Source organism: Theropithecus gelada, chromosome 2 (genome assembly GCF_003255815.1).
Source record: "Theropithecus gelada isolate Dixy chromosome 2, Tgel_1.0, whole genome shotgun sequence".
In the NCBI taxonomy this organism is placed as follows: Eukaryota; Metazoa; Chordata; class Mammalia; order Primates; family Cercopithecidae; genus Theropithecus; species Theropithecus gelada.
Genome location: NC_037669.1, coordinates 133723002 through 133748361, shown reverse-complemented (window position 1 = coordinate 133748361; position 25360 = coordinate 133723002). Strand labels below are relative to the sequence as shown.

The window sequence follows — 25360 nt, the reverse complement described above, 5'->3', positions numbered from 1 at the left end:
GTCTAATTTTATTTTAACCTCCATGTCATGTCTAAAAGTATTAGTAAAAATAACTAGTTTTGTGTGAAATTATTTTAAAATTTTATAGAGCTCTAATGTCATAAATAACTGATGCATATTGAAAGCTTTAATTTCTAGCTTTTATGGGAGAATCTCTTGGTTTAGCTATTTTACAAAGGTCTCAATTTTTAATGGGTTTTTTTGGGGTTTGTTTTGTTTTGTTTTGTTTTTAAGATGGAGTCTCACTGTGTTGCCAGGCTGGAGTGCAGTGGCACGATCTCAGCTCACTGCAACCTCCGACTCCCTGGTTCAAGGGATTCTCCTGCCTCAGCTTCCTGAGTAGCTGGGATTACAGGCACGTGCCACCACACCCAGCTAGTGTGTGTGTGTGTGTGTGTGTGTGTGTGTGTGTGTGTGAGTTTTAGTAGAGACAGGGCTTCACCATGTTGGCCAGGATGGTCTTGATCTCCTAACCTCGTGACTTGCCCGCCTCAGACCCCCAAAGTGCTGGGATTACAGTCGTGAGCCACCATGCCCAGTCACTAACAGGGGACTTGTAAACATTTCTGCTTGGTGGCGTAATATGTAGCCATTACAAATACACTGTGGTTTGATCTGTTGTTTCTTCCATTTCCTGTTTGCTTCTAAACTTGCATTAAAATAGCCAAAGTTTTTTCCTATCTCTTTGCCTACCTTGGTTCCACAGAGTGGAGAGAATTTTCTACTTCATCTACTTAACTTTCATATAATGCTGTTTCCTTTCCAAATCTAAGCCTTAACTTCTGTTAAAGGTTGGTTTGAAGGCCGGGCGCGGTGGCTCAAGCCTGTAATCCCAGCACTTTGGGAGGCCGAGGCGGGTGGATCACGAGGTCAGGAGATCGAGACCATCCTGGCTAACATGGTGAAACCCCGTCTCTACTAAAAATACAAAAAACTAGCCGGGCGTGGTGGCGGGCGCCTGTAATCCCAGCTACTCGGAGGCTGAGGCGGGAGAATGGCGTGAACCCGGGAGGTGGAGCTTGCAGTGAGCCGAGATCGCGCCACTGCACTCCAGCCTGGGCGACAGAGCGAGACTCCGTCTCAAAAAAAAAAAAAAAAAAGTTGGTTTGAGTATTGAGGCTCCAAAGCTACAACTAGGAATAAAGAAAACGAAGAAATGGAGAGGGTACTCATTTTGAAAGAATAGAGAGGTGGCAGTCTGTAGCATTTTTAATACAGATTTTGAATATTCTGTGAACTGCGAAGCAGACCATACGGTATCCAGCCAACCAAGGTGGACGTAGAGAAAGATGGTGGAATTTCAGCATTTTTATAACTAAGAATGACTGGACACGAAGGAAATTCCAAGTAGAGGGTTTGGCATGAGTGAAAGCAGAGGGAGGAAAACGCAGGGCCCAGTTGAGAAGTAGTGAAAGACCATGTATTGCTAAAAAGTTGGCTATGAGTGTGAAAATGGTTAAAAATTACAGTGAAAGAATAAGCTTGGGATATTATTGAGAGCATTGAAAATTAAAGTGATAAGTTTATGCTTAATTCTGGAAGCAGCGGAGGGTCATTGAGGTATTTTTTTAAGGTAAAAACTAAATTGGAGCCTTGCTTTGTGAAGATAATTTATCAGCTGTATATGGAATGGAAAGGCTAAGTAGAAAGGATCTAGATTTGGAGTCAGTAGTAGTCTAGATCGTGGGTCAGCCTGTTTTTTATGAAAGGCCAGACTTAGGCTTTACGGGCCATGTAATCTCTATTGCAACTACTCAATTCTGCCACTTGGAGCCATAGATAATTTGTAAATAATAAATACAACTGTGTATTTGGGGTTTTGTGTTTTTTCCCCAAAGTAATTTGTTTAATCAATAAACAGAATCTATGAAAAATTGCCATATCATTCTTTTGATACCTTTGGAAGGGTCTTGGAAGTTACTGGGCAATGATTGTAGAGATTCTGGAACTTTATCCTTGAGGCCTCTAGATTAAGTACACAGTAGCATCCACTCAGTCAGGCTGACTGCCAGAGATTTAGAAGCAGCGATTCCGGAGGTATTTAATCCGCAACTGTAAGCCCTGCTGCCCGAATGATATGCTCTGCACTGACACGTCACTTACCTTAGGGCGGATTTTGCCTACTCACTTGTCTATGCCTGCCTGGGCAATGAGGAAGATGCTATAGTTGTCCTCTGGGTAAGGGCACTGCAGGTCAGCTGGGAACAGGTACATCCTGTGGTCCTACAGCTTCAGAGGCCTGTCCATTCATTGATCCAGCCCCTGGCTGCCTTTCTTTCCTGGCAGCATTGTTTTTGGTTTTGCAGTGGTGGAGGATGAAGATCAGGGTGAGGTGGAGAGGCCAATCATAATGTTCTGGGGTTCCTCTGGGAGGCTTTGGTTGTGAGGTAGGGCAATTAAATCGCTGGGCTCTGTGGGATTGCCAGGAAATTCTTTGACCTCCAGCTCCAGAGGGTCACTGGGGTGAGACCACACATTGGGGTCATTGCTCATGGCACTGAAGCATCTATAGGTCCCTGCCCATGTGGAGGCGACATGGTTCATGAGAAAGTCAGCCTTGTGTTCATTGCCCTGGGATGTGGAGCTTTGGTTCTTGGTGGTGTGAAATCCATCTTCTTTGGTGAGAATAAACAAACCAAATTCAAATTTTGAGAAACATTGCAACTTCATATTCTCTCCTGATGCCACCTCAGTGCCTGGCATGATTGAGAAAAAGGGTTTGTCATAAGCTGTGGTCATCACCAGCTTCAGAGCTTCACTCAGACTAGTGGTCTCTGCTTCAACAGTAACAGTGGTACAGCCCTGACCTGTCTGGCAGCATCTCTGTGATATTGCTTTTGTTCATCTTCCCACACTCATTTATTTCTGTTGGAGAGCTCAGGGCTTTCCACTTTACATATCCTATGTGTTTCAGTTTCTGTTGGCCCTTGACACAGGATGCTTACAGTCTTGTTAGATGAAATAATGGAACCTGGCAGAGCCATGATAAGAGGTCGGGGGAGATTTGCCTTCTGTGCCTGAGTTATTCTGGCTTAGATAGGACCCAAGACAAAGTAAGGTAAGAAGAACCACATTTATGATCCTATGTCTAAACAGGCTCCCTGGCCTCACCAATGCTGCTCTTATGAAGAACAGGTCCTCTGCCATGTGAGAAAGACCTGCAGGAAGTTGTAGGAGTGTCCCGCTTCCCACGCAGAGAGCGAAGATGTTCTACATCCTCTTTCCACATCCTCATTCCACCTCCTTCCTCCTGAGTGGGGCTGCAGAAGTACTTGCTATCATGAAGACATTCATCATTTGGACTTCCAACTAAAATCAGTCTCATGTGATCCCTTTTTTCTGTCGCCAATCCCACATCAGCATTTTAATCTTTGTATAAAGCATGGGGTAAGAGAGTCAGACTAAGTAACAGGACAGGGAGAACTGCCAATCTGAGAGCTGCTCTGAAATGCTATGTGGGCGCATGGCCCTTGCTTCTTAATGCTGAGCTTCCATCTCTTTACAAACATAATAGGGGAATGATGATGAGTTCCTGCAAATCTGTGATCATAGTGGGTACAAATTGTCCAGAATAGGCATTGCTGGAGAGGTGGTAGAATAATTATTAGTTTCCCTTTCTTCCCTTTCTGTATTTCTAACATATTGTTAGCACTGAATCTGTCCATGGGGGTCAATTTTGACCTAAACAAGATACCTCCATTATGTTAAGTCCTTCCTGTGTTCCAAAACCTATCTCATCCTGGCTGAACCTTACTTAGTAGCTATGCTATCGATTCTCCTAGCTAAACAGGTAGCTTCGATGTAAAAATCTTACCTTCATTATACCCTCATGAAGCACGTCTCTCCAAAAATCTGAAATAATTTAATAGCTAACGCTTTACTGAGTTTTCATTTTATGATGGTTACATGGAGAAGGATTACATTTAATCTGTACAAAATCTGTGGTAGATTGAATTATTATTCTACATTTTTAAGTCAGCTCTTAATACATTAGACGCTGAGGCTTTTGTATGGCTATGTATTTGTATAGTATACAAGCAACATCACTGAGCAGATAATAGTATTGGATCATGAATATGGGCTCTCAAACAAGTCCTCAAGGATGTTGTAACCTTTGGTTCAGTTTCACCTTTATAGTTTAGCATCCTCATCTATGAAATACATATATAAAATGGCATCTTTCTCTGGTTTTTAATAAAAACAGCTATTAAATGGCTTTTTCTTTTTTTGCAAACCCCTTAAACTGTTTGGAGAAAATGTTTGATAAAACTCTTAAGATGAATTTGCTATCAAGAATGGAAAACATGTTCTTGGGTTTTTTTTCTTTTCTTCTTTTGGTTTTTATTTAAACCAACTTGGTACTAAGTTCTAGAGGCAAGATAAATCTACTTTTGAGCTATTTGTAATATCTCTAGCTTAGACCTTGATCCTAAGAGATAGAATTATAGTAACTGTTAAAATGAAATGTAGCTAGAGATATGATAAGCTGTTGATATGTGTCTCTGTCATAGTGAGATTACATTTACTTTAAAGGAAACTGCACAGTACCTATACTGCAAATATGTTTAGTATTTTTTGAAGTTGTGCATCTGACAAAGCATGATTAAAATTAGCTTTTTAGATGGTGCTCACAACTTTTAAGGTCATTAATGGTAGCATCCAAAGACTAAAGGGAATTTAGTTTTAACTCTGCATAGTCTTTTCTGGCAATTAAAAATGATTAGATTTATCTTTTTTCCCTATGAAAGTTAATGAGCAAATGGATCTCAAGCTGTTGTAAGCAGTGTAGTGTTGTTAAGGCTTAGATTTTGTGATCTGAATTAAAATTCAAGTTCTGCCACCTTGTCAGCTTTGTCATTTAAGGTAATTTATTCTTCCTCTAAAAGATAGCATTAAGAATGCCTGCCTTGTTAGGAATGTTGTGAGAATTTTGTTAAATGAGGTATGTAAAATGTTTAGCATGGGATCTGGAACATTAAAAGCATACAATAAATAACTATTAGATTTTTTCAAAAATGATACTAATATTTTTCAGGCAGCTAATGTTCTATTTCAGGAGTGTCTGTCATGTTGTCTGAGAAATATATGGCACATAGAAGTTATTACTTATGTGCATTTGGAGCTCATGAGATCACTTTAAGAATTGCCATTGTATTACCAGATAGTTTGGTTAATTAACTTATTATTTATAATGTAGATTACTTGGTTTATTACTACCACATGTAATTTCTCTTACACCATTATCATTCCCTCAAACATCCAGCTCTTTGAATTGGATAAATCCTTCCTAAGAGATAGATTTCAGTGAAATTGATAATTCAGAAGTAAATTATGTATGACACTAAGGAGTATTTTAAAATTTACAAGGAAGTTTATTTCAAATATGTACTTACTGATCACCAACTGTATTTCAGGCACTCTCCAAAGTGCTAATGATACAGAGATATAAGACAGTGGTTGCTTTCTTAAAGCTCATAGCCTGGTAGAAAAGACAGACAACAGAACGATTAATTAAACTAAAAATGGTAAGTGTGCTGATACATGTTTCCCCAGGGCATTACAGGAACACAGAACTGGAAATTGTAATCATCAGGAAGAGAGTTAGGGAGAAAATAAGCTAAAACTGGTAAGATTTTCTGGAAGTGATGTTACTTGAGCTGAACTTTGAAAGAACACTCATTAGCTAGGAACAGGAAGTTATGGAGACAAAGGCAACATATAGATTTATATGTAGAGTGATATGGTTTGGCTGTGTCCCCACCAAATCTCAACTTGAATTGTATCTCCCAGAATTCCCACATGTTGTGGGAGGGACCCCGGGGGAGGTAATTGAATCATGGGGCTGGTCTTTCCTGTGCTATTCTTGTGACACTGAGTAAGTCTCACAAGATCTGATGGATTTATCAGGGGTTTCTGCTTTTGCTTCCTCCTCATTTTTCTCTTGCTGCTGCCTGGCCGGGCATGGTGGCTCATACCTGTAATCCCAGTACTTTGGGCGGCCGAGGCAGACGAATCACAAGATCAGGAGTTCAAGGCCAGCCTGACCAACATGGTGAAACCCTGGCTCTACTAAAAATACAAAAATTGGCTGGGCGTGATGGCATGCATCTGTAATCCTAGCTACTCAGGAGGTTGAGGCAGGAGAATCGCTTGAACCTAGGAGGTGGAGGTTGCAGTGAGCTGAGATCACGCCACTGCACTCTAGCCTGGGCAACAGAGCAAGACTCCATCTCAAAAAAAAAAAAAAGACAAAACAAGAAATGCCTTTTGCCTCCCACCATGATTTTGAGGCCTCCCCAGCCATGTGGAACTGTAAGACCAATTAAACCTCTTTCTGTTCCCAGTTTCGGGTATGTCTTTATTAGCAGCTTGAAAACGGACTAATACAGTACATTGGTATCAGTAGAATGGGACGTTGCTGAAAAGATACCTGAAAATGTGGAAATGACTTTGGAACTGGGTAACAGGCAGAGACTGGAATAGTACCTCCTGTGGAGGAAAATGTGGGAAAGTTTGGAACTCCCTAGAGACTTGTTGAATGGCCAAAATGCTGATAGCAATATGGACAATACAATCCAGGCTGAGGTGGTCACAGATGGAGATGAGGAACTTGTTGGGAACTGGAGCAAAGGTGGCTCTTGTTATGTTTTAGCAGAGAGACTGGTGGCGTTTTGCCCCCGCCCTAGAAATTTGTGGATGATTTAGGGTATCTGGTGGAAGAAATTTCTAAGCAGCAAAGTATTCAAGAGGTTACTTGGGTATTGTTAAAGGCATTCAGTTTAAAAAGAGAAACAGCATGAAAGTTCAGAAAATTTGCAGCCTGACTATGCAATAGAAAAAAACATTCTCTGGGGAGAAATTCAAGGTCTTACCTGTGCTATTCTCGTGATAGTGAATAAGTCTCACAAGATCTGATGGGTTTATCAGGGGTTTCCGCTTTTGCTTCCTCCTCATTTTTCTCTTGCCACTACCATGTAAGAAGTGCCTTTCACTTCCCACCATGATTCTGAGGCCTCCCTAGGCATGTGGAGCCATAAGTCCAATTAAATCTCTTTCTGTTCCCAGTTTCGGGTTTGTCCTTATCAGCTGTGTGAAAACAGACTAATGCATAGAGATAATATATTTTTATTAACATGCATGGCTATGTGACTTTCAGCAAGTTATTTATTTTGTTTCACAAGATTGTTGTTAGTATTAAAAGAAATAATAGACTGCAGCTTCCAGTCACGATGGAGTAACAAGGATCAGATTTACTCTCCTTGAAACAACTAAAAACTTGGACAAAATATTTGAAAAAACAGCTCTCGAGACAGTGAGCATCAAATATGAAGTATGATGATTCCTGAGAGATGGAAAAAATGAGGTGATTCCTATGGTTGCCTCAACTTACCGCCTAGAGAAAGTTTCTAGATCATGCTACAAAGAGGAGAAACCCAGGCAGAGCCAACTGGTCTCCTTGAGTTGAGAAGATGGAGCTGTGAGACCAGGGAGGCCAAAGCATCTGGGATTCACAGAACAAGTTACCAGAGAGGAGTGAGCTTCAGGAGATCTTCACAGGGTGCCCCTTGAGTATGTAGAAGACTACTAATCAGTACATGCATAAGAGGAAACTGAAGCTTGGGAAATAACCACCTGAAATGATTAGTGGGAACAATAACTGGTACGCACGGTTCCTGTTCTCAACAACCTTCATGGTGTTTAAATAGAGTACTAAAAACCATCTTCCCTTAATAGTGGGGGGAAATTTCAGATGTAAAGCTGTTCTGGTCCTGCCTAACAAAGCAGGATGCGAAGGGATCAAACTACTTTCCAAGTACTTTAACTGTGTCCTAGAACAAAATTCCAAGTCTGCTTATAGGAATACAAAAATATCTGGCACTGGCACAAAGAAATGGCTGACATCCTATCAAAAATGACCAAAGGCAAGAAAATATATATTAAAGAGAAAGCAAGAAAATACACCATATGTTAAAGAGAAAAATCAGGTGAAACTGACCCAGGATTGACACAGTGATGGATTTAGTAGACAAGGACATCATTAATAGAGTTATTATAACTGTATTGCACCTGATGAAAGAGCTATACTAGAAAGAGTGAACATGCTAAGTAGAGACATGGAAACCATTTTTTTTTTAAAAAATTCCAGACATGAAGACTATACAGCTGAAATGAAAAATACACTGGATGAGATTAGAGGATATGATACATTGTAGAAAATGGATTAGTGAGCCAAAAGACATAGCAAAAGAACTATCCAAAATGAAACTAGAGAGAAAAAGAAGGCTTAAAAAAGAAGAGCATTTGTGAGTTGTGGTACAACTTTAGGTAGCCCACCATACAATATGCATGTAATTGGAGTTGCCAAAGGAAAGGAAAGGAAGCAGCAGAAAAAGAGAAGAATGAGTAATAACTGAAAATTTTCCAAATTTGATAAAAACTATAAACCAATAGACCCAAGAAACTCAGTGAACCCCAAACACACAAAAAAAGATGAATGAGGCTGGGTATGGTGGCTTACGTCTCTAATCCCAGCAGTTTGGAGGCCAACATGGGTAGATCACTTGAGGTCAGGCCAACATGGTAAAACCCCATCTCTACAAAATATAAAAAAATCAGCCGGACATGATGGCATGCGCCAGTAATTCTAGCTACTTGGAAGGCTGAAGCAGGAGAATTACTTGAACCCGCAAGGCTGAGGTTGTAGTGAGCTGAGATAGTGCCGTTGCACTCCAGCCTAGCCGACAAAGCAAGGACTCCGTCTCAAAAAAAAAAAAAAAAAAGAAAAGATGAATGAAATTACATCAAGTCATATCATAATCAAAATGCTTTTTAAAACTAGTTGTGGGAAGGAAAATCTTAAAAGCAGAGAAAAATATATATTCATTATTATGCATAGAGAATGCAAATAGGTCTGAAAGCAGATTTTTCATTGGAAGCAATGCAAACCACGGACAGTAAAGTAACATCACTAAAATACCAAAAGAAAAGTTTTATAAAATTTGAATTCTGTGACTTGAGATAATTTCTTTCAAAAATGAAGGCCAAATGAATATTTTTTAAAAGATACACAAAAACTGAAATAACTCATCAACAAATAACCTTCACCACAAGAAATGTCACAGGGTGCTTTTTTCGCATTAGGAAAATGACACCAGATGAAAACCTGGGTTGACATAAGAGAATAGAGAAGGAAATGCTAACCACATGGATAAATATGTCTCTTTAAAAGATAACTTCTTAAAGCATCAACAACAATGTTTTGTGGAGTTTATAGCAATATATGACAACAATAACAATAATACTAAGGAAGCTTGGAGGGGAGAAATGAAAGGAGTATTGTAAGGTTTTGATAGTATAGAAGAAATGGTATAATGAAGATTATAGCCAATAAGCCAACAAGGAATATAAAATAGCATTATAAAATACCCAATCTAGGCCAGGCGCAGTGGCTCGTGCATATAATCCCAGCACTTTGGGAGGCCGAGGCTGGCGGATTACCTGAGGTTGGCAGTACAAGACCAGCCTGGCCAACATGGTGAAACCCCATCTCTACTAAAAAATACAAAAAAAAAAAAAAAAAAAAAATTTAGCCGGGCATGGTGTCGGGCAGTTGTAGTCCCCGCTACTTGGGAGGCTGAGTCAGAGAATCACCAGAACCCAGGAGACAAAGGTTGCAGTGAGCCAAGATTGTACCACTGCACTCCAGCCTGGGTGACAGAGCGAGATTCTGTCTCAAAAAAAAAAAAAAAAATCCAATCTAAGAGAAGGCAGAAAAGTAAATTGCAGTGTGGTAGATTAATAATTACAGTAAGTATATGTTGGTCTGAACATTCCAATTATAAAGCACAGTTTTTCAGATTGTATAATACAGCAAGATCCAACTATATTCTGCTTACTTAAAAAAGTACACTTTAAGTATATAAGGACATTAGCAGGTAAAAATAGTGGAAAAATATATACCAGGCTAAAACTTAGTAATGTTAAGATGTCAGTTCTCCCCAAATTGATATGTAGAGTTGGTTCAATCCCATGTATCCTCCCAGCAGGGCTTTAAATAAAAAAGAAAAAAGGACAACTTTATTCTAAAAATTGGGAATGCAAAGGAGCTAGAAGAGCCAAAACTGCATTGAAAAAGAAAGTTAGAGGAGTTACTCTATCTGATTTCAAGAATTAATACCAAGCAATAATAATCAAGACAGTAGGGTCTTGGCATCACTATTGACAAATAGATCAATGGATCAGAATTAGAGTCTAGAAAGAGACTCATCATATATGTGTATATATATGGTAAATTGATTTTTGAGAAAAATGCAAAGTCAGTTGAGTAAAGAAAAGATAGTCTTTTCCACAGATGATGCTGGAACCATTTGATAGCCATATATAGTACCCAAATAAAAAGGAGTTTAAGTGCATATCTTGCACTGTATTAAAAAATTAATTGAAAGTCTTCATAGAATTAAATGTAAAACAGAACTATAAAATTTCTAGGTATAAATACAGGAGAAATCTTTGTGACTTCAGATTAGGTAAAGATTTCTTAAATACACCACCAAAAAAGCCTGATTCCTAAAAGAGGAAATTGGCAGAGTATGGTGGCTCATGTCTGTAATCCCATCACCTTGGGAGACCAAGGCAGGCAGATCCCTAGAGCCTAGGTGTTTGAAGCTGCAATGAGCTACAATCCTGCCACTGCATTCCAGCCTGGATGACAGAGCAAGACCCTGTCTCTTAAAAAGAAAAAGAAAAAGGAGAAGGAGAAGAAAGAAGTAGGAGAAGAAGAAATTGATGGATGGGATTTCATCAGAAGTCCAATTGGACTTTACATATAAAATTTGCAAACTGTATATGAAATAAATTACTTTTGTTAAAGAACTCTGGAAACTCAATTTTGAGAAAACAATCTAATAAAAATTGGCAACAGATTTGAATAATCCATTTTACCAAGGAAGATATATGGATAATCAGTACATGAAAAGATGCTCAACACCATTATTCATTAGGGAAATATGGACCACAATGAGACACCACCACACACCTACTAGAATTTTGAAATTGAGAAGACTGACTCTACCAAGTGATGGTTGGGATGTAGAGCAACTGTAACTCTCATACCCTACTGGTGGGAAAGTAAAAACACTTTGGAATAACTTGGTAGTTTCTTAAAAAGTTAAACATATATTTACCATATGACTTGGCTATTTCAATTCTAGATATTTACCCAAGAGATATGAAAGCACATATTTATACAAAGATGTGTACCTGAATGTTCATAGCCCCTTTTATAATGGCAAAAATTGGAAATAATTTGAACCTTTATTGATAGGTGAATGCATAAAGAAATTATGGTATATCCTTACAGTGGAATACTACCTAGCAATAAAACAAAATGAATTGTTGATAGACATAATAACATTGATAAGTTTCAAACTAATTGTGTGCTGGATTTAAAGGCCAGATATATTAAATATATACACTTTATTGTAGTTCAATTATACCTCAATAAAGCTGTCTGAAAATGTTTTAGGAAAAGATAGGAGTAACACATGTGCTTGGCACAATGTAGACATTTTAGTAAATAGTATATCTTTCTTTACATTGTTATTTTGACTCTCTCTCATTATACTGTAAGATCCTTGAAGTCAGGAACTATATCTTTTCATCTTTTTATTCTCAACTTGTAACACAGTACCTTAAATAGAAGATATAGTTTATAAAAGTTTTTGAACAAATGAAGGTAATAAATTTTGGATGATTGAATGTAATGACAAGACTCTGTAAAGGGCCCAGTAGTACTCTAGCACCATTTCCCTATGAGATGTGAAGTTATTTCAACTGTACATTCTTGTACATTCGCTTCAAACAGGAAATTCCAATTACTGTCTTATAAGTAGTTTAAAGGTTATTTTATATTCTTTTTGTATAAAGAAAACATATAATAATATGGAATTGAGGACAATATCAAAAAGTCTAAATGTAATCTTAAATCTGATCTTAATTTTTTTTTTTTTTTCTTGAGATGGAGTCTTACTCTGTCTGGAAGCAGGAGTGCAGTGCACAATCATAGCCCACTGCAACCTCAAACTCCTGGGCTCAAATAATCCTCCTGCCTCTGCCTCCCAAGTACCTGGGACTACAGGCTTATACTTGTAGTGCAACTAATGGCTGATTGTTTTCTTGTGTAGAGACAGGATCTTGCTTTATTAGGCTGATCTTGAACTCCTGGCTTCAAGCAATCCTCCTGCCTCGGCCTCCCAAAATGCTGGGATTACAGTCGTGAGTCGCCACACCCACCCCAAATGTTGTTTCTCTTGTTTTTTTAAAAAAAAAAAAAAAATTGAATTTTTGTGATTACATAGTAGGTGTATATATTTATGAGGTACGTGAAATATTTTAATATAGGCATGCAATGCTTAATAATCATATCAAGGTAAATGGGGTATCCATCCCCTCAAGCATTTATCCTCTGTGTTACAAACAATCCGTTTATACTCTTAGGTATTTTTAATTTAATTTTCTTTGTTACCATATCTTAATTTTGATTTTTTGAAACATTGCACATCTAATTTTGTTTCCAAGTTTGAGTTCTTTTTAGCTCAGTCACAGTCTTTTCTTTCAGACTTTCTACTTTTCTCTCGTTAACCTCAAAAGTGTTGTTGGCAGATGGAATGGCTTTAAGAATTTCCATAGTGGTGGCCAGGGGTTTAGGGAGCTTAATACAAATAGAAGTGAGAAACATAAACAAATGATTTCAATAGTTTAGTATGTAAACTAGTTTATATAAGGATAGGCTTCTCTCTTATCATTAATATATACTCATGGGTGGCTCAAAGGATTATGCTGGTTTTGAATGTGTGCTTTGGCAGTATTTTGAGAATCTAGACATGCAGTAATTTATAAGGAACTCAAGGGATAAGAATAAATCCAGTCACGAAAAACTCTAGACATTGAGAATGGTCATCTCCACAAGCCATTATGAGACTGACCTATCATTTGGTTAATGTTAGAAGTTTTTGTGTGTTTTTTTTAAATTATTTTATTTTATTTTACTTTACTTTTTATTTTAGAATCTGAGGATACATGTGCTTTTTTGTTACATGTTTATTACATGTATAATGGTGGGGTCGGGCTTCTAGTATACCATGATCCACATATTGGACATTGTACCCAATAGGTAACTTTTCACCCCTCACTCCCCTCCCAACCTCCTCTCTTTTGGAGTCTCTAGAGCCTGTTTTCTCCATCTTTATGTCTATGTTTACCATTTGTGTAGCTTGGCTTTCACTTATAACTGAGAACATGTGATATTTGACTTTCTGTTTCCATGTTAGTTCACTTAAGGCAATGGCCTACAGCTTCATCCAGGTTGCTGCAAAGGACAAGATTTGGTTCTTTTTTTATGGCTGCATAGTAGTCCGTAGTGTACATATACCACATTTTCTTTATCTAATCAACTATAAGTGGGCACTTAGGTTGGCTTCATGACTTTGATATTGTAAATAGCGCTGCAATAAACATACAAGTTCAGGTGTCTTTTTTATAGAATGATCTCTTTTTCTTTGGGTAATGGGATTACAGGATTGAATGGTAGTTCTATTTTTATTTCTTTGAGATATCTCCTACTGTTATCCACAGCGGTTGAACTAATTTAAATCCCCATCAACTGTATGAGCATTCCCTTTTCTCTGCATCCATGTTAACTAACGTCTGTTGTTTATTTAACTTTTTAATAATAGCTAATCTGAGTGGTGTAAGATGGTATCTCAGTGTAGTTTTAATTTACATTTCTCTGATGATTAGCAATGTTGAGCATTTTTTTCATGTGTTTGTTGGCCACTTGTATTTCTCCTTTTGAGAAATTTCTGTTCATATTCTTTGCCCAGTTTTTAATGGGACTGTTTGTGATTCTCTTCTCTAAACCTAAGGCTTACAAATGGAGTTAAGTAGTCCAGCCCCATTTGCTCCCACCAAAGGATTATTACTAGTTTTAGCAATTTTAAGCCCTATGTGATACAAATTTCTAGCAGCACTGTAGTTTTCTTTTATCCAGTCAAAATTGTGGTGTAGTATCTGTACTGACTTTGTTTTCTTATTATTAATAATAGTCAGCTTTAACTTTAATATGGCCTTTAAAAACTTACACTGAAAGTTTACATTATTCTTACTGCTTTTTTTTTTTTTTTTTTTTTTTTTTTTCTGAGACAGGGTCTCCCTCTGTCGCCCAGGCTGGAGTGCAGTGGCACGATCTCAGCTCATTGCAACATCTGCCTCCCGGGTTCAAGCGATTCTCCTGCCTCAATCTTCTAAGTAGCTGGGATTACATGCATGTGTCACCACACCTGGCTAATTTTTGTATTTTTAGTAGAGACGGGGTTTCACCATATTGGTCAGGCTGCAGGCTGGTCTGGATCTCCCGACCTCAGGTGATCCGCCTGCCTTGGCCTCCCAAAGTGCTAGGATTACAGGCTTGAGCCATGTGCCGTGGCTCTCACTGCTCTAATGATGTCAACGCTACAATTTATGTTTTAAGGGAATCATATTTATATTCTCTGTGATTCTATTTTTGTGATATTCTTTAATTATGTACTGTTGATGTTGGGTGTTGGGTTTTTTGTTTCTTTGTTTGCTTGCTTAAACAATAGAAATATATTTTCAATTTTTTTTTTTTTTTTTTTTTTTGAGAAAAGCTCTGGCTCTATCACCCAGGCTGGAGTGCAGTGGTGCGATCTCAGCTTACTGCAATCTTCACCTCCCAGGCTCAAGCTATCTTCCCACCTCAGTCTCCCAAGTAGCTGGGACCACAGGTGCATGCCACCATGCCTGACTAATTTTTGTGTTTTTTGTAGAGATGGTGTTTTGCCATATTGCCCAGGCTGGTCTCGAGCTTGTGAGCTCAAGCGATCTGCCCGCCTTGGCCTCCCAAAGTGCTAGGATTACAGGCATGAGCCACCATGCCCAGCCTGGAAATATATTTTCTCATTGTCCTGGAGACTAGAGGTTCAAGATCAAAGTGTTAGTAGGGTTGGTTCCTTCTGAGGCCTCTCTTCTTGGCTTGCAGATGGCTGTCTTCTTTCTGTGTCTTCCCATGGTCTTCTGTCTGTAGAAATAGTGTTTTTTAATGGAATGTTTTTTTCTCATTAAGTTTCTATCATATAAAGTACTTGTGACATAATGCTCTTAAACATGTCCCTGTTTAAAATTTTTTTTGAGAAATCGCTATATTCTGTGCATCTGTATTTGGTAATACTGTTTATTCACTAAGGTATAATTTCTGGTTCTGAATAACAATACCATTTACCAATTTTAGATGAAATTTATACTGATCCTGGAGTCTAATACATGGTAAAATAACTAAAGCATTAGAAATTTTAGCACGCAGGCCCCAAAGGTATTTTCATTCTAAGCCAGCTAGTATGATAGGTAACTAAAAATGGGTTGGCATAAAATATTTTTTTTAATTCTATATTCTGTTTCTTTCTTCCTCCTTAATCCTTTCTTTAAAAAATAACTATAGGTAGCAGTCACAATGAAGCCAACATAAATGAGACTGCTTTCTCTTCATTTTCATTTTCATCTCCAACTGAGCTACTTTTTCTGAGCCAGGCAGCTACTGATGCAGATAGACAGGTGGGATGCAGAGGGTTTCAGCCAAGAGGCCTGTGGTGATGCTTTCCCTCTTCTGAGATGAACTCAAGCCTAGAAACAATGGAAGGGAGCCCTCGTGAAAGATTTGAGGAGCAGGTCACTGAGAGGAAAAAGACTACAACCCAAGAATCCTATATCCATTCAACTTATTCACCAGTCACAGTAAGAAAAGGCTATTTGCAGATGGGCAAAAAGTGAGTGAACATTTGCATCTGCACAACCTATTCAAGAAAAAGGCTTGAGCAATAAATATAAGCAAAGTAAAACTATTTATAAAATATGGATTACTTTTAAAAGTTTGATCAATGTAACAATATATCCCCATAGTTGGAGTTCATCCCTATATTTCATAAATAAAATTTAGCAAGTTACATCTGCATAGGCAAATATTTTTAGAATCAAATTTCATTTACTGGGTCAAGTATGTTATTTTGGACAATTTTTTTTTAAACGGAATCAAAACTCTATATGCATTTATATCTGTGTGCATTAATTGATTTTATTTCCTGAGTATCCTAGTGGTTTAGTTAGAATGATCCTGAGATTTGGAGTCAGAGTCTTAGTTTTAGTTCATCATTTGCAAGCAGAGGCAAGTTACTAAACTGCTGTTATTTCCTGGTTTTCTTTGTCTTTGAAATATGAATCCTGTATTATAAATTGTTGGAATTATTAGTGAAAAATAAATATATCTTAACGGGTATATTTATTATAAACATTAGCCATCAAGACTTTCCTAGCTGGGCATAGTGGCTCACATCTGTAGTCCTAGCTCTTTGGGAGGCCAAGGTGGGAGGATTACTTGAGGCCAGGAGTTTGAGACCAGCCTGGGCAACATGGTGAGACACCAACTCTATGAAACAACAGAAAAAAGGAGCTGGGTGTGGTGGTGCACACCTGTAGTCCTAGCTACTCAGGGAACTGAGGCAGGAAGATGAGCCCAGGAGTTCAACACTGCAGTGAGCCATGATCACACTACTGCATGTTAGCCTAGGCAACAGAGGGAGACCCAATCTCTTACAAAAAAAAAAAAAAAGAAGCTTTCCTTAGGAATGGTAGTGACTATATCTTCAAGATAATGATTATAGATGTGGAAATGAAGAAATCCTCCAGGGAGGGAGATTTCATGGGGTAGAAGACTTTGACAGTATTGCTATTAATATTTTATTGAATGTTGGGTATACATTATTATGTATATATTTTCTGTCTTAAGTATTTCTTAATTGGTAAAAAAAAAAAAATCTTGCTCGTGAAATATCTTAACCAGTAAAATGTCTAGGATTTTTCTATCAAAAGACACTACTTACAAGGACACTCTGACGTGTATGCTTCCTAATTCTTCACTTGCTTAGGATCTGCTTGAATCTGGCCCATAAAAGTACTGTATTTACCACGTTCTATACTGGTTTTCATGGTGACTTAAATGCTTGTGAAAAAGTAAAATATTTCATAACCCTGGGCTTGCATTTCTGCATGACCACAATCAGTTGGTGCTGGGTATCAGCTGCTTCCTTTAATTGGGGCATGTGCTTCAGAGTTCTCCACACTTCTCTGTGCTTTCTGATACTAATGTCAAATGTCATTTGCCATTTATCATCATAAATGTGTGCATTAATGGCTTGATACCTGAGACATTTTAGTTTATGACTTTTATATTCAGTAGATATCACAGTCTTCTACTGATACTTTGCTTTGATATTTTAATTTGATGTCACATATTTCCAATACTTCATAACTTTATAAAACATGCTTACATACATTTTCCCTTAAACATATGACATAAAGTACTCTTTATTGGTTGTCATCTCCTCCTTCTCTAGTAACCAATCAGTCCTTTTGTTTTACCAAGTAAATATTTCTCAGATCTGTGTTGTCCTGTTTGACCTTTCTGCTATTGTTTCAGCTCAGGCCCTCCTCTCACCTGAAATTCATTAATTGCCACCTAACTGAGCTCCTTGCCTCTAGACACATTATTTTCAATTCATCCTCAAAAATATTGCTAAAGTGATGTATCAAAGTGCAGATATGATCACATCACCCCTTTGTTTAAAGTTTTTCTAAGTCTCCTCATCTTCCATGGCAGGGGTTGGCACACTTTTTCTTTAAGGTCCAGATAGATACTTTAGACTTTGTTGGTCCTAAGATTCCTGCTACAAATAATGAACTCCTATTGGTGAGTTGATCGCAAAAGCCAGTAGGCACTATGTAAACAAATGGCATGGCCTATGTCCCAGTAAAACTTATTTACGAAACCAGGCCACTGGTCCGGGTCTATAGTCTCTTAATCCCTGTTCTGTGATATAAAAGATTCTCCCAGTTTCTCACTTGTCTCATCTACCACTCTTCAATCTTGTTTCCTGTAGGTTTTTCAGAAGGACCATTCAAATTCTTAAACTTTTCTGAGCACAACATCGTCTTTCTATATCCAGTTATTTATTTTATGCAAGCTGGGTTTCTTTTTACAAATAGCAAAATATTCTAGTGTATCACGTAAATTATGAATTTTGAAGTGATATGCATATATAAAATGGGGTTATTTTGTTTATTGCAGACAACTTTATAAATATAAGGTTTGAAGTCTCAAGTATGGACAACTGTTTTTTTTAACAGGTCTTTAGTAAAAAGTCATAGTCTTGACATAATTCATGACATAATTTGTTTAATATGTTATCCAAAAATCTCAGAGTGCAGTCGCTGGTAGGAAATTAGTTTAGTTTCTTTTTCTTTTCTTTTCTTTCTTTTTTTTTTAATGAAGTCTCTATTGCCAGGCTGGAGTGCAGCGGCGCGATCTTGGCTCACTGCAACCTCCCGGGTTCAAGCAATTCTCCTGCCCCAGCCTCCCAAGTAGCTGGGACTTTAGGTGCCTGCCACCATGCCCAGCTAATTTTTGTATTTTTCGCAGAGACAGGGTTTCACCATGTTGGCCAGGATGGTCTCGATCTCTCGACCTCGTGATCCACCCACCTCGGCCTCCCAAAGTGCTGCAATTACGGGCGTCAGCCACTGAGCCCGGCTGGAAATTAGTTTAGTTTCATTGTTATCAACTGTATTGAATCAAGGTTCACTGAAAAAACAATTTTAGGACAGTTCATAGGAGTTGGAAGCATATAAGCCAAATTGTATCCTATCTTCATCACAGTTGTTCCTTTAAATTCCAGTTAGGAAAGCAGAAAATTGGTTTTAGAGTCTGACTTGCCTGAAATATTGAACTTAAAGGTTGCTATTTAAATTCTCATAGATTGCTTGCCTGTTTCTATGTGCAAAGAAATAACTCAATGTAAGAATATGTTGTTAAATGTGTGTGCTTTGCCTTGTTATTAAATTTCAGTTAATTATGTTATTGTAATTGGTACAATGTTGGATAGTAAGCAAAACTTTTTCCAGGAAAAAAAAATGAAAGCAGCTTATCATTGTTGTATCATATAGACAAATGCAAGATGTGATGGATTTTAATATAAATTATGTTAAAGCTCTTTAAATTTCCTAATATTTGCAAACAAATGCATTCATTTAAAACTCCGTCTATTAAAACTGACCTGTAAATGTCTTGTATGGTTGATTTTTTTTTTTTTTCTTCTTTTTTAGCCACCAGCTGAACAGGCCAAAGCCAGACTACAGCTGGTTCTTGAAGCTGCTGGTAAGTGTTGATAATTAACTTTTATTAAATGAAGAAGTGACAGGTAAACCCTAGGCTGGTAGCATGCTTAGAAATGAGTCAAAAAGAAAACTATTTTTATATATCCTCACAAATTTATCAGATCTAGATTATATGTATGGCCATATATTATCTGAAATATTTATTGCTGCAGTATAATGCTAAGTGTATTGCTAACAGGTCATTCTTTACCTTTTCATTTATAAAATTGGCTTCAGTTTTAGTTTTTTATTTTGACGAAGCCCAGTGGATTAATTTGTCTTTTATGTACTATGGTTTTGGTGACATGTTTAAGAATTCTTTGACTAATCCCAGATTATGATTTTTTTCTTACATTTTCTTTCTTTTGAAAGAAAAATTAAAATGGAGTCTTAAATGTAACGTGTAAAACCATAAAACTTTATATTTTATGGCTTTTATTTATATAAAATATAACTTTATATTTTATGGTTTTGCACGTTGCGTTTGAGACTAACTCTTCCATTTTAATTTTTTAAATAAGGTGTAAAGTTTAGGTGAGATCAGTGTCATTTAGTAATTTCCCCGGTTACATTGGACTAACTCACTGGACTGTATGTTCTGGATACCATGTACTCTTTAAGTGCTGTATGTGTTATTTCTCAATGGTACTGTAATGCTTTGACTTTGATTTTAGATATCATGTTCACTTGCACATAGACATTAAATACTTTACTTTTTAAAAACATATAAGATCTATATTTTCTGAGTACTGATATTTTACTTTGAATCTTAATGTGCTCTTCAAAAATGTATATAACTTATTCAAACAATAAGTCGTAATGAGTAGTGCAGTAGTCCTCTCTTATACATGGTGGATATCTTCCAAGCGTCCAGTTGATGTCTCAAACCATGGGTAGTACAAAACCCTGTATCTATATCTATACTTATCTATCATGTCTAATTTATATCTGTATCTGGATACACACATACATATACACATGCTGTATTTTTTCCTATACATACATACCTATGATGAAGTTTAATTTATAAATTAGGTAAGAGATCAATAATGATAATAAAATGGAACAATTATAATAATATACTTTAATAAATATAAATGTGGTTTCTTTCTCTTTGTCTCAAAATATCTTGTACTATAATCACCTATTTTTGGACCACAGTTGACCGCAGGTAACTGAAACTACAGAAAATGAAACTGCAGCTGCATATAATGGGGGACTACTGTATATATTTCTTAAAATTTTTTACTATTCAGAGCTCATAATTTCCAGCTGGAAAAATTAGAACTCTATTTTAACATCAAAAGTTAATATCAGACCACCAAATGATAGTAGTTATGTTTTTAGGATTCATTGATCAAGAAAATACATATGCGCATATTGATTCAAGGATCTCTTGCATTAGCTCTTTGTGTTCTCATTTAAAGTGTACACAGTCTAAAGATTGGGAAGTCCAGTATGAACGATATACTAGCTTCCTGAATTACTAATAGAAGTAACTTACCATATAGGTAAAAAGATTGACAAGTGTTTTAGTTTTGATGAAGTGTCTCTGTACTCCTCCTTATTACTCTAAAAATAATTTATAGTTTATGTTTTTATCTTATTTGTTTTATCTTTAGAAAACATTACTTACTAAAATTTTGTTGTTAATTTTTTTTATATTTTCACTCAAATAAAATATACTGTAGGATGTCTAATTAATTTGATTCTTTATCATTTACATAATATGCATTTTGCTTTGAAAAAATATTTCCAGCTCATAATTGAGTATTCCAGCTCATAATTGAATAAACCCTTGCTTTGAAGGAAAATATTTATGTTGCCTAGTGCAGAAAACATTTATTTCCACAAATGCAATTTTAAATAATTTTATTTCATAGTTTTATTCAGTTTAAAAAAATATTTAGCATGATTTTGAAGTACATTAGAAAATAGATGTGATACTCCAGACCTCACAGTGTATAAGTTGCTTATATCCATCTGAATTGTCATCCCTCACATTTAACTTTAACGTTCTAAATTGTACCTAAGGATAAAGAGCTAGATTCTGTGAATTTGAGAAACGTCCAAAATTATGACAATTTTCAATTTAAAAAATTTATTTTGGCCTAGGTCTAGATAAGCAAAAGACAGACCTTAGCTAAATGTTCAGTTTTTTAAGTCACTCTTTTTTATTGAATATTTATGTTGTTCATCTTTTCTCTCTTACCAGTAACACTGTAATGAACATCCTCTTATACATTGTGTTAGTCATATTTTATTTTATTCTAGGGGAGATTTGTTACTATAGAAATGAGTTTGTGAGGTCAGAGGGTATTAACATTTTCGGCTGGTCCAAAAGTAATTGCGGTTTTGGCTAAACCTCAGTTACTTTTGCACCAATTTAATAGAATGGCTTTTTGTACATTTTTGCTGAATTGTTTTATAAAGCTTTGTGCTCCTTTTCATTGCCACTGGTTAAGTAATCGTTTTACTAGAATTGCTTTTTGATACCAGTTCCGTGAATATATTGCTGTATAATATGATATAACATATTACACCTTTTTGAAAAATACCGTTTTATTTTTAATGAGAACTTGTGACATAGTAGAGGGCAAGTAGATGGATAGGTAGTGGAAGAGTACATAGGCAACTTACTGTCAAGGTTCTAGTTCTCTTTTTGGTGTTGAGTTTTAAGGTGTTCATTATATTGTTAAAAATAAGCAAATAAGAAGAACTTGAGACCTGTCTGGTAAGTTTTGCAGTCCAGCCTAGTCTCAAGGTTGAGATAAATGGATAGGGAAGTCTAGTAGTAGCCATTGTCACACTGGAGTTCACTTAGGTTCCTAGGAAAAACACCTTGATTTGGGGACCTTAAAAGTGGGCATGGGCAAAGACTTCAGGCCTTATGCTGGATTCTTGAGGCAGGATCAATTTTAGCCTTACAAGCAGCATAACTTGATAGATAAGGTTCATATGTAGATATCCTTCTGATTAGACTTAGTCGTCTACTCTAGCTCTGAGTCCCAGAAGAAAGTTTTATGTTTAACTATTGCATTGTAATTGATTATATTAGTAAATGTTAATAATGTTACTGGTTTGGAATTAAAATCTCTTTCGAATATTTAGCCATGATTTTTAGTGATGTGACTCTGAAAGTCCATATGAAGGACTAAAATAAGATTAAACATGTAACTATAGGGTGTTATGATTATTATATCAAACAAATTTGAGTCTGAGATTTTATTGTATTTGGGTTAGGATCATACTTTATATGTGCTAAACTATTGCATATTTGTACTTTGGTTCAAAACCTTGAACATTTTATCTTTGACTCTTTTATAGGCAGTAATTCACCTAGACTTAATGATTCTGATTTTGAAAAATTTTTTGTATTTATCCCTTTATTGTGTCTCCCACTGCCATCTCTTTAGTCTAGATGCCAAACATTTCGCTCACGGCTTATTCCATTACCTCCTAATTGGCTTCCTGCTTCAATTCTATTACTTCTCTAGAGAGACACTAATGAATAGTGGAAAGATCCTAAGCCTGCCATCACCACTTGCTCTGTAACTTTGAGCAATTTAATGTTTATTGTTTAGCCAGAACAGAGGGTTTTTTTAATCAAATATGACAGATGTGTGTTTTTTTCTAGTTCATTGAGGTGAAATTTACATAACATAAAATTTATTATAATTGCTTAAAGTGAACAATTCAGTGGCATTTAGTACATTCACAGTGTTGTACAACCATCAACTCTATCTAGTTCTAAACAACGCCATCACTCCAGAGTGAAACCCCTTACCTACTAACGGTTTCTCCCCACGTTCCTTTCCCCCAAGCCCTTGACAACCACCATTCTCCCTCTGTCTCTATTTGTCTATTCTGGACATTTCATATAAATGGAATCCTACAATATGTGACCTTGTGTGTCTGGCTTCCTTCATTTAGTATGTTTTGAAGATACAGACACATAATATATCAGTACTTCATACTTTTTTATTGCTAAATAATATGTTATTTATACACACACACACACACAACTTGTTTATCCATTGATGGAAATTTGGGTTTTTTCTACCTTTGTTCTATCATGAGTACATTTGAATATGTGTATATATGTACTTGTTTTGAGTACCTGTTTGGAGGTTTTTTAGGTATATACCTAGGAGGGTGATAGTGGGGTCATTTGGTAATTCTATGTTTAATTTTCTGAGAAACCACAAAACATTTTCCACAGCAGCTGAACCATTTTACTTTCCCACCAATAGCAGTGTATAAAACAGTTCCCCCTATTGCCTCAACTACACCATATCACACATTGAAGTTACCTATTTGAAAGTATTTGTATTTGGGGGCTTCTCTTTCCCATAATTTCTTTATCTGTAAGAGGGAAAGATAATAACTACCATGTAGGGCTGTTATGAAAATAATAACACATGAAATACCTAGCCCAGAGCCTGAAAAGTGGTAGCCACCAGAAAATGTGTATTTCATCTTGACTTTTGTGGACACCACTGCCAGATGATTCTTTGGTGTTATTGGATCTTTGGGTTGTTGCTTTTCTGGCCGGAAAACTCTGTGTGGCTGCTGCAACAGAGCGGGTAGCAGCACGGGCACCAGCTCTCTGAGAGGCTGTGGCTGGACCAGGCACACTACAAGCAGCTTCCACAACTGGCACCCAGGAACATGGTGGCACCTGGAAGCTTGAAGATCCCGGGAACTGCAGGGTCCCAAGGAGGGAGCCACAGTCCTGGTTCTAGGAGCTTCTGGATCTGAGCTCCCCAAAGCACCACAGCTCTTCTCTCCTTCTCTTTACCTGCAACATGGTGAGCAAGGAGCATGTCTCAGTCCTGTTTGTGTTATAGCTCTTTTAGCCTCCCTATTCATTGGGTCCTGAGTTCTTGTCCTGCAACCAGGAAGAATTAGGTGCACAGACAAGTGGAGGGTGAGCAAGATGAAGAGGAGCTTTGTTGAGCAATAGAACAGCTCAGAGGGGACCCACAGAAGGTAGTTCTTTCCACAGCCAGAGTGTCCTAATGAGTGTTCAGCTCCTGACAGAGAGTAGCTCCTCTCTGCTAGGCAGGTTGTCCCAACAAGTGTTCAGTTCCCAGCAGAGAGGGTAGCTCCTCTCTGCTACTGGTCATCCCATGGTCTGCAGCTCTCTGCAGACAGAAGGCCCTAAAGTGGATGTCTCCTCTCTGCAGGCAGGTCATCCCATCATGTCTGCAGCTCTCAGCAGAGAGGAAGCCGTAGAGTGGGTGGCTCCTCTCTGTAGGCAGGTCCTCCCCTTGTCTCTGCAGTGCTCAGCAGAAAAGGTAGCCTCTCTTTGCAACTGGTCCTCCCATCTTCTCTCCATCCTCTTTTCTGCTCTGGCTGAGCCCAGGGCTTTTATGGGCCTTAGATGGGGAGGAAATGCACACTGATTGGTCCATGGGCAGCCATGGGCAGGCCCAGAAAAGGCACCAGAAGTCCCCACTATGGTCCATAGGACTGGCAGCCCAGCTGCCAGCCTTCAGACCCTCTCTGGATTGAAGGTAGAGCCTCACCTGTCCCCTTCTGCCCAGGAGACCTTCTGCCTCCTGCCACCATCCGTGACACCCAGGCTGCTTGCAATAAGGGACATCTGCAGGCCAGTGCCCAGCCACCCTCAACCCTCCGCCTCCAGCTTCACCTGTAACTTGTGCTTGTCAGTGCCCAAAGTCTGGAGGGGGCCAAGGCAGCAAAGGGCTGGTGTGTCCATGCTGCCCCATGCATGCAGCATGCACACACCTGGCCAGGCTGTGACAGCACCTGGGCCTGGCCCCAGCCCTGCCCCGAGATTGGAGCAGGTGCCAGGAGCGGAGAGAGGCCAGGCAGCAGGAGCAGGCACCCTCAAGCCTGCAAGGGCAAGGCGGAGGCCTTCCTAAGCTAAGAGTGCAGAGACCTGGGCCCACAGCCTCAACTTGGGGGCTACAGCTGTGCTCAGGAGGGCAGGGCTGCTGCCTATTCCTGGCCTCTGTCAGCTCCATGGATCATGCAGCCCCAGCTGTGCCCCTCACAGCCTGGGGTGGGGGTTCCAGGTCCTCAGTGGGCCCAGGCTGGTGACTGGGGCAGGAGAGAT

At 38.0% G+C, this 25360-nt stretch overlaps 1 protein-coding gene across 4 annotated transcripts in view; it reads left to right on the top strand.

Annotated features, from left to right (window-relative positions):
• Positions 1-25360, top strand: part of RSRC1 (arginine and serine rich coiled-coil 1) — a 421306-nt gene that overhangs the window by 212835 nt on the left and 183111 nt on the right. For all 4 annotated transcript variants that reach the window (XM_025376980.1, XM_025376977.1, XM_025376978.1 and 1 more), the window contains one exon: positions 19225-19276. In XM_025376980.1, coding sequence (XP_025232765.1) covers positions 19225-19276 — 52 coding nt within the window. The remainder of the gene's footprint in view (positions 1-19224; positions 19277-25360) is intronic.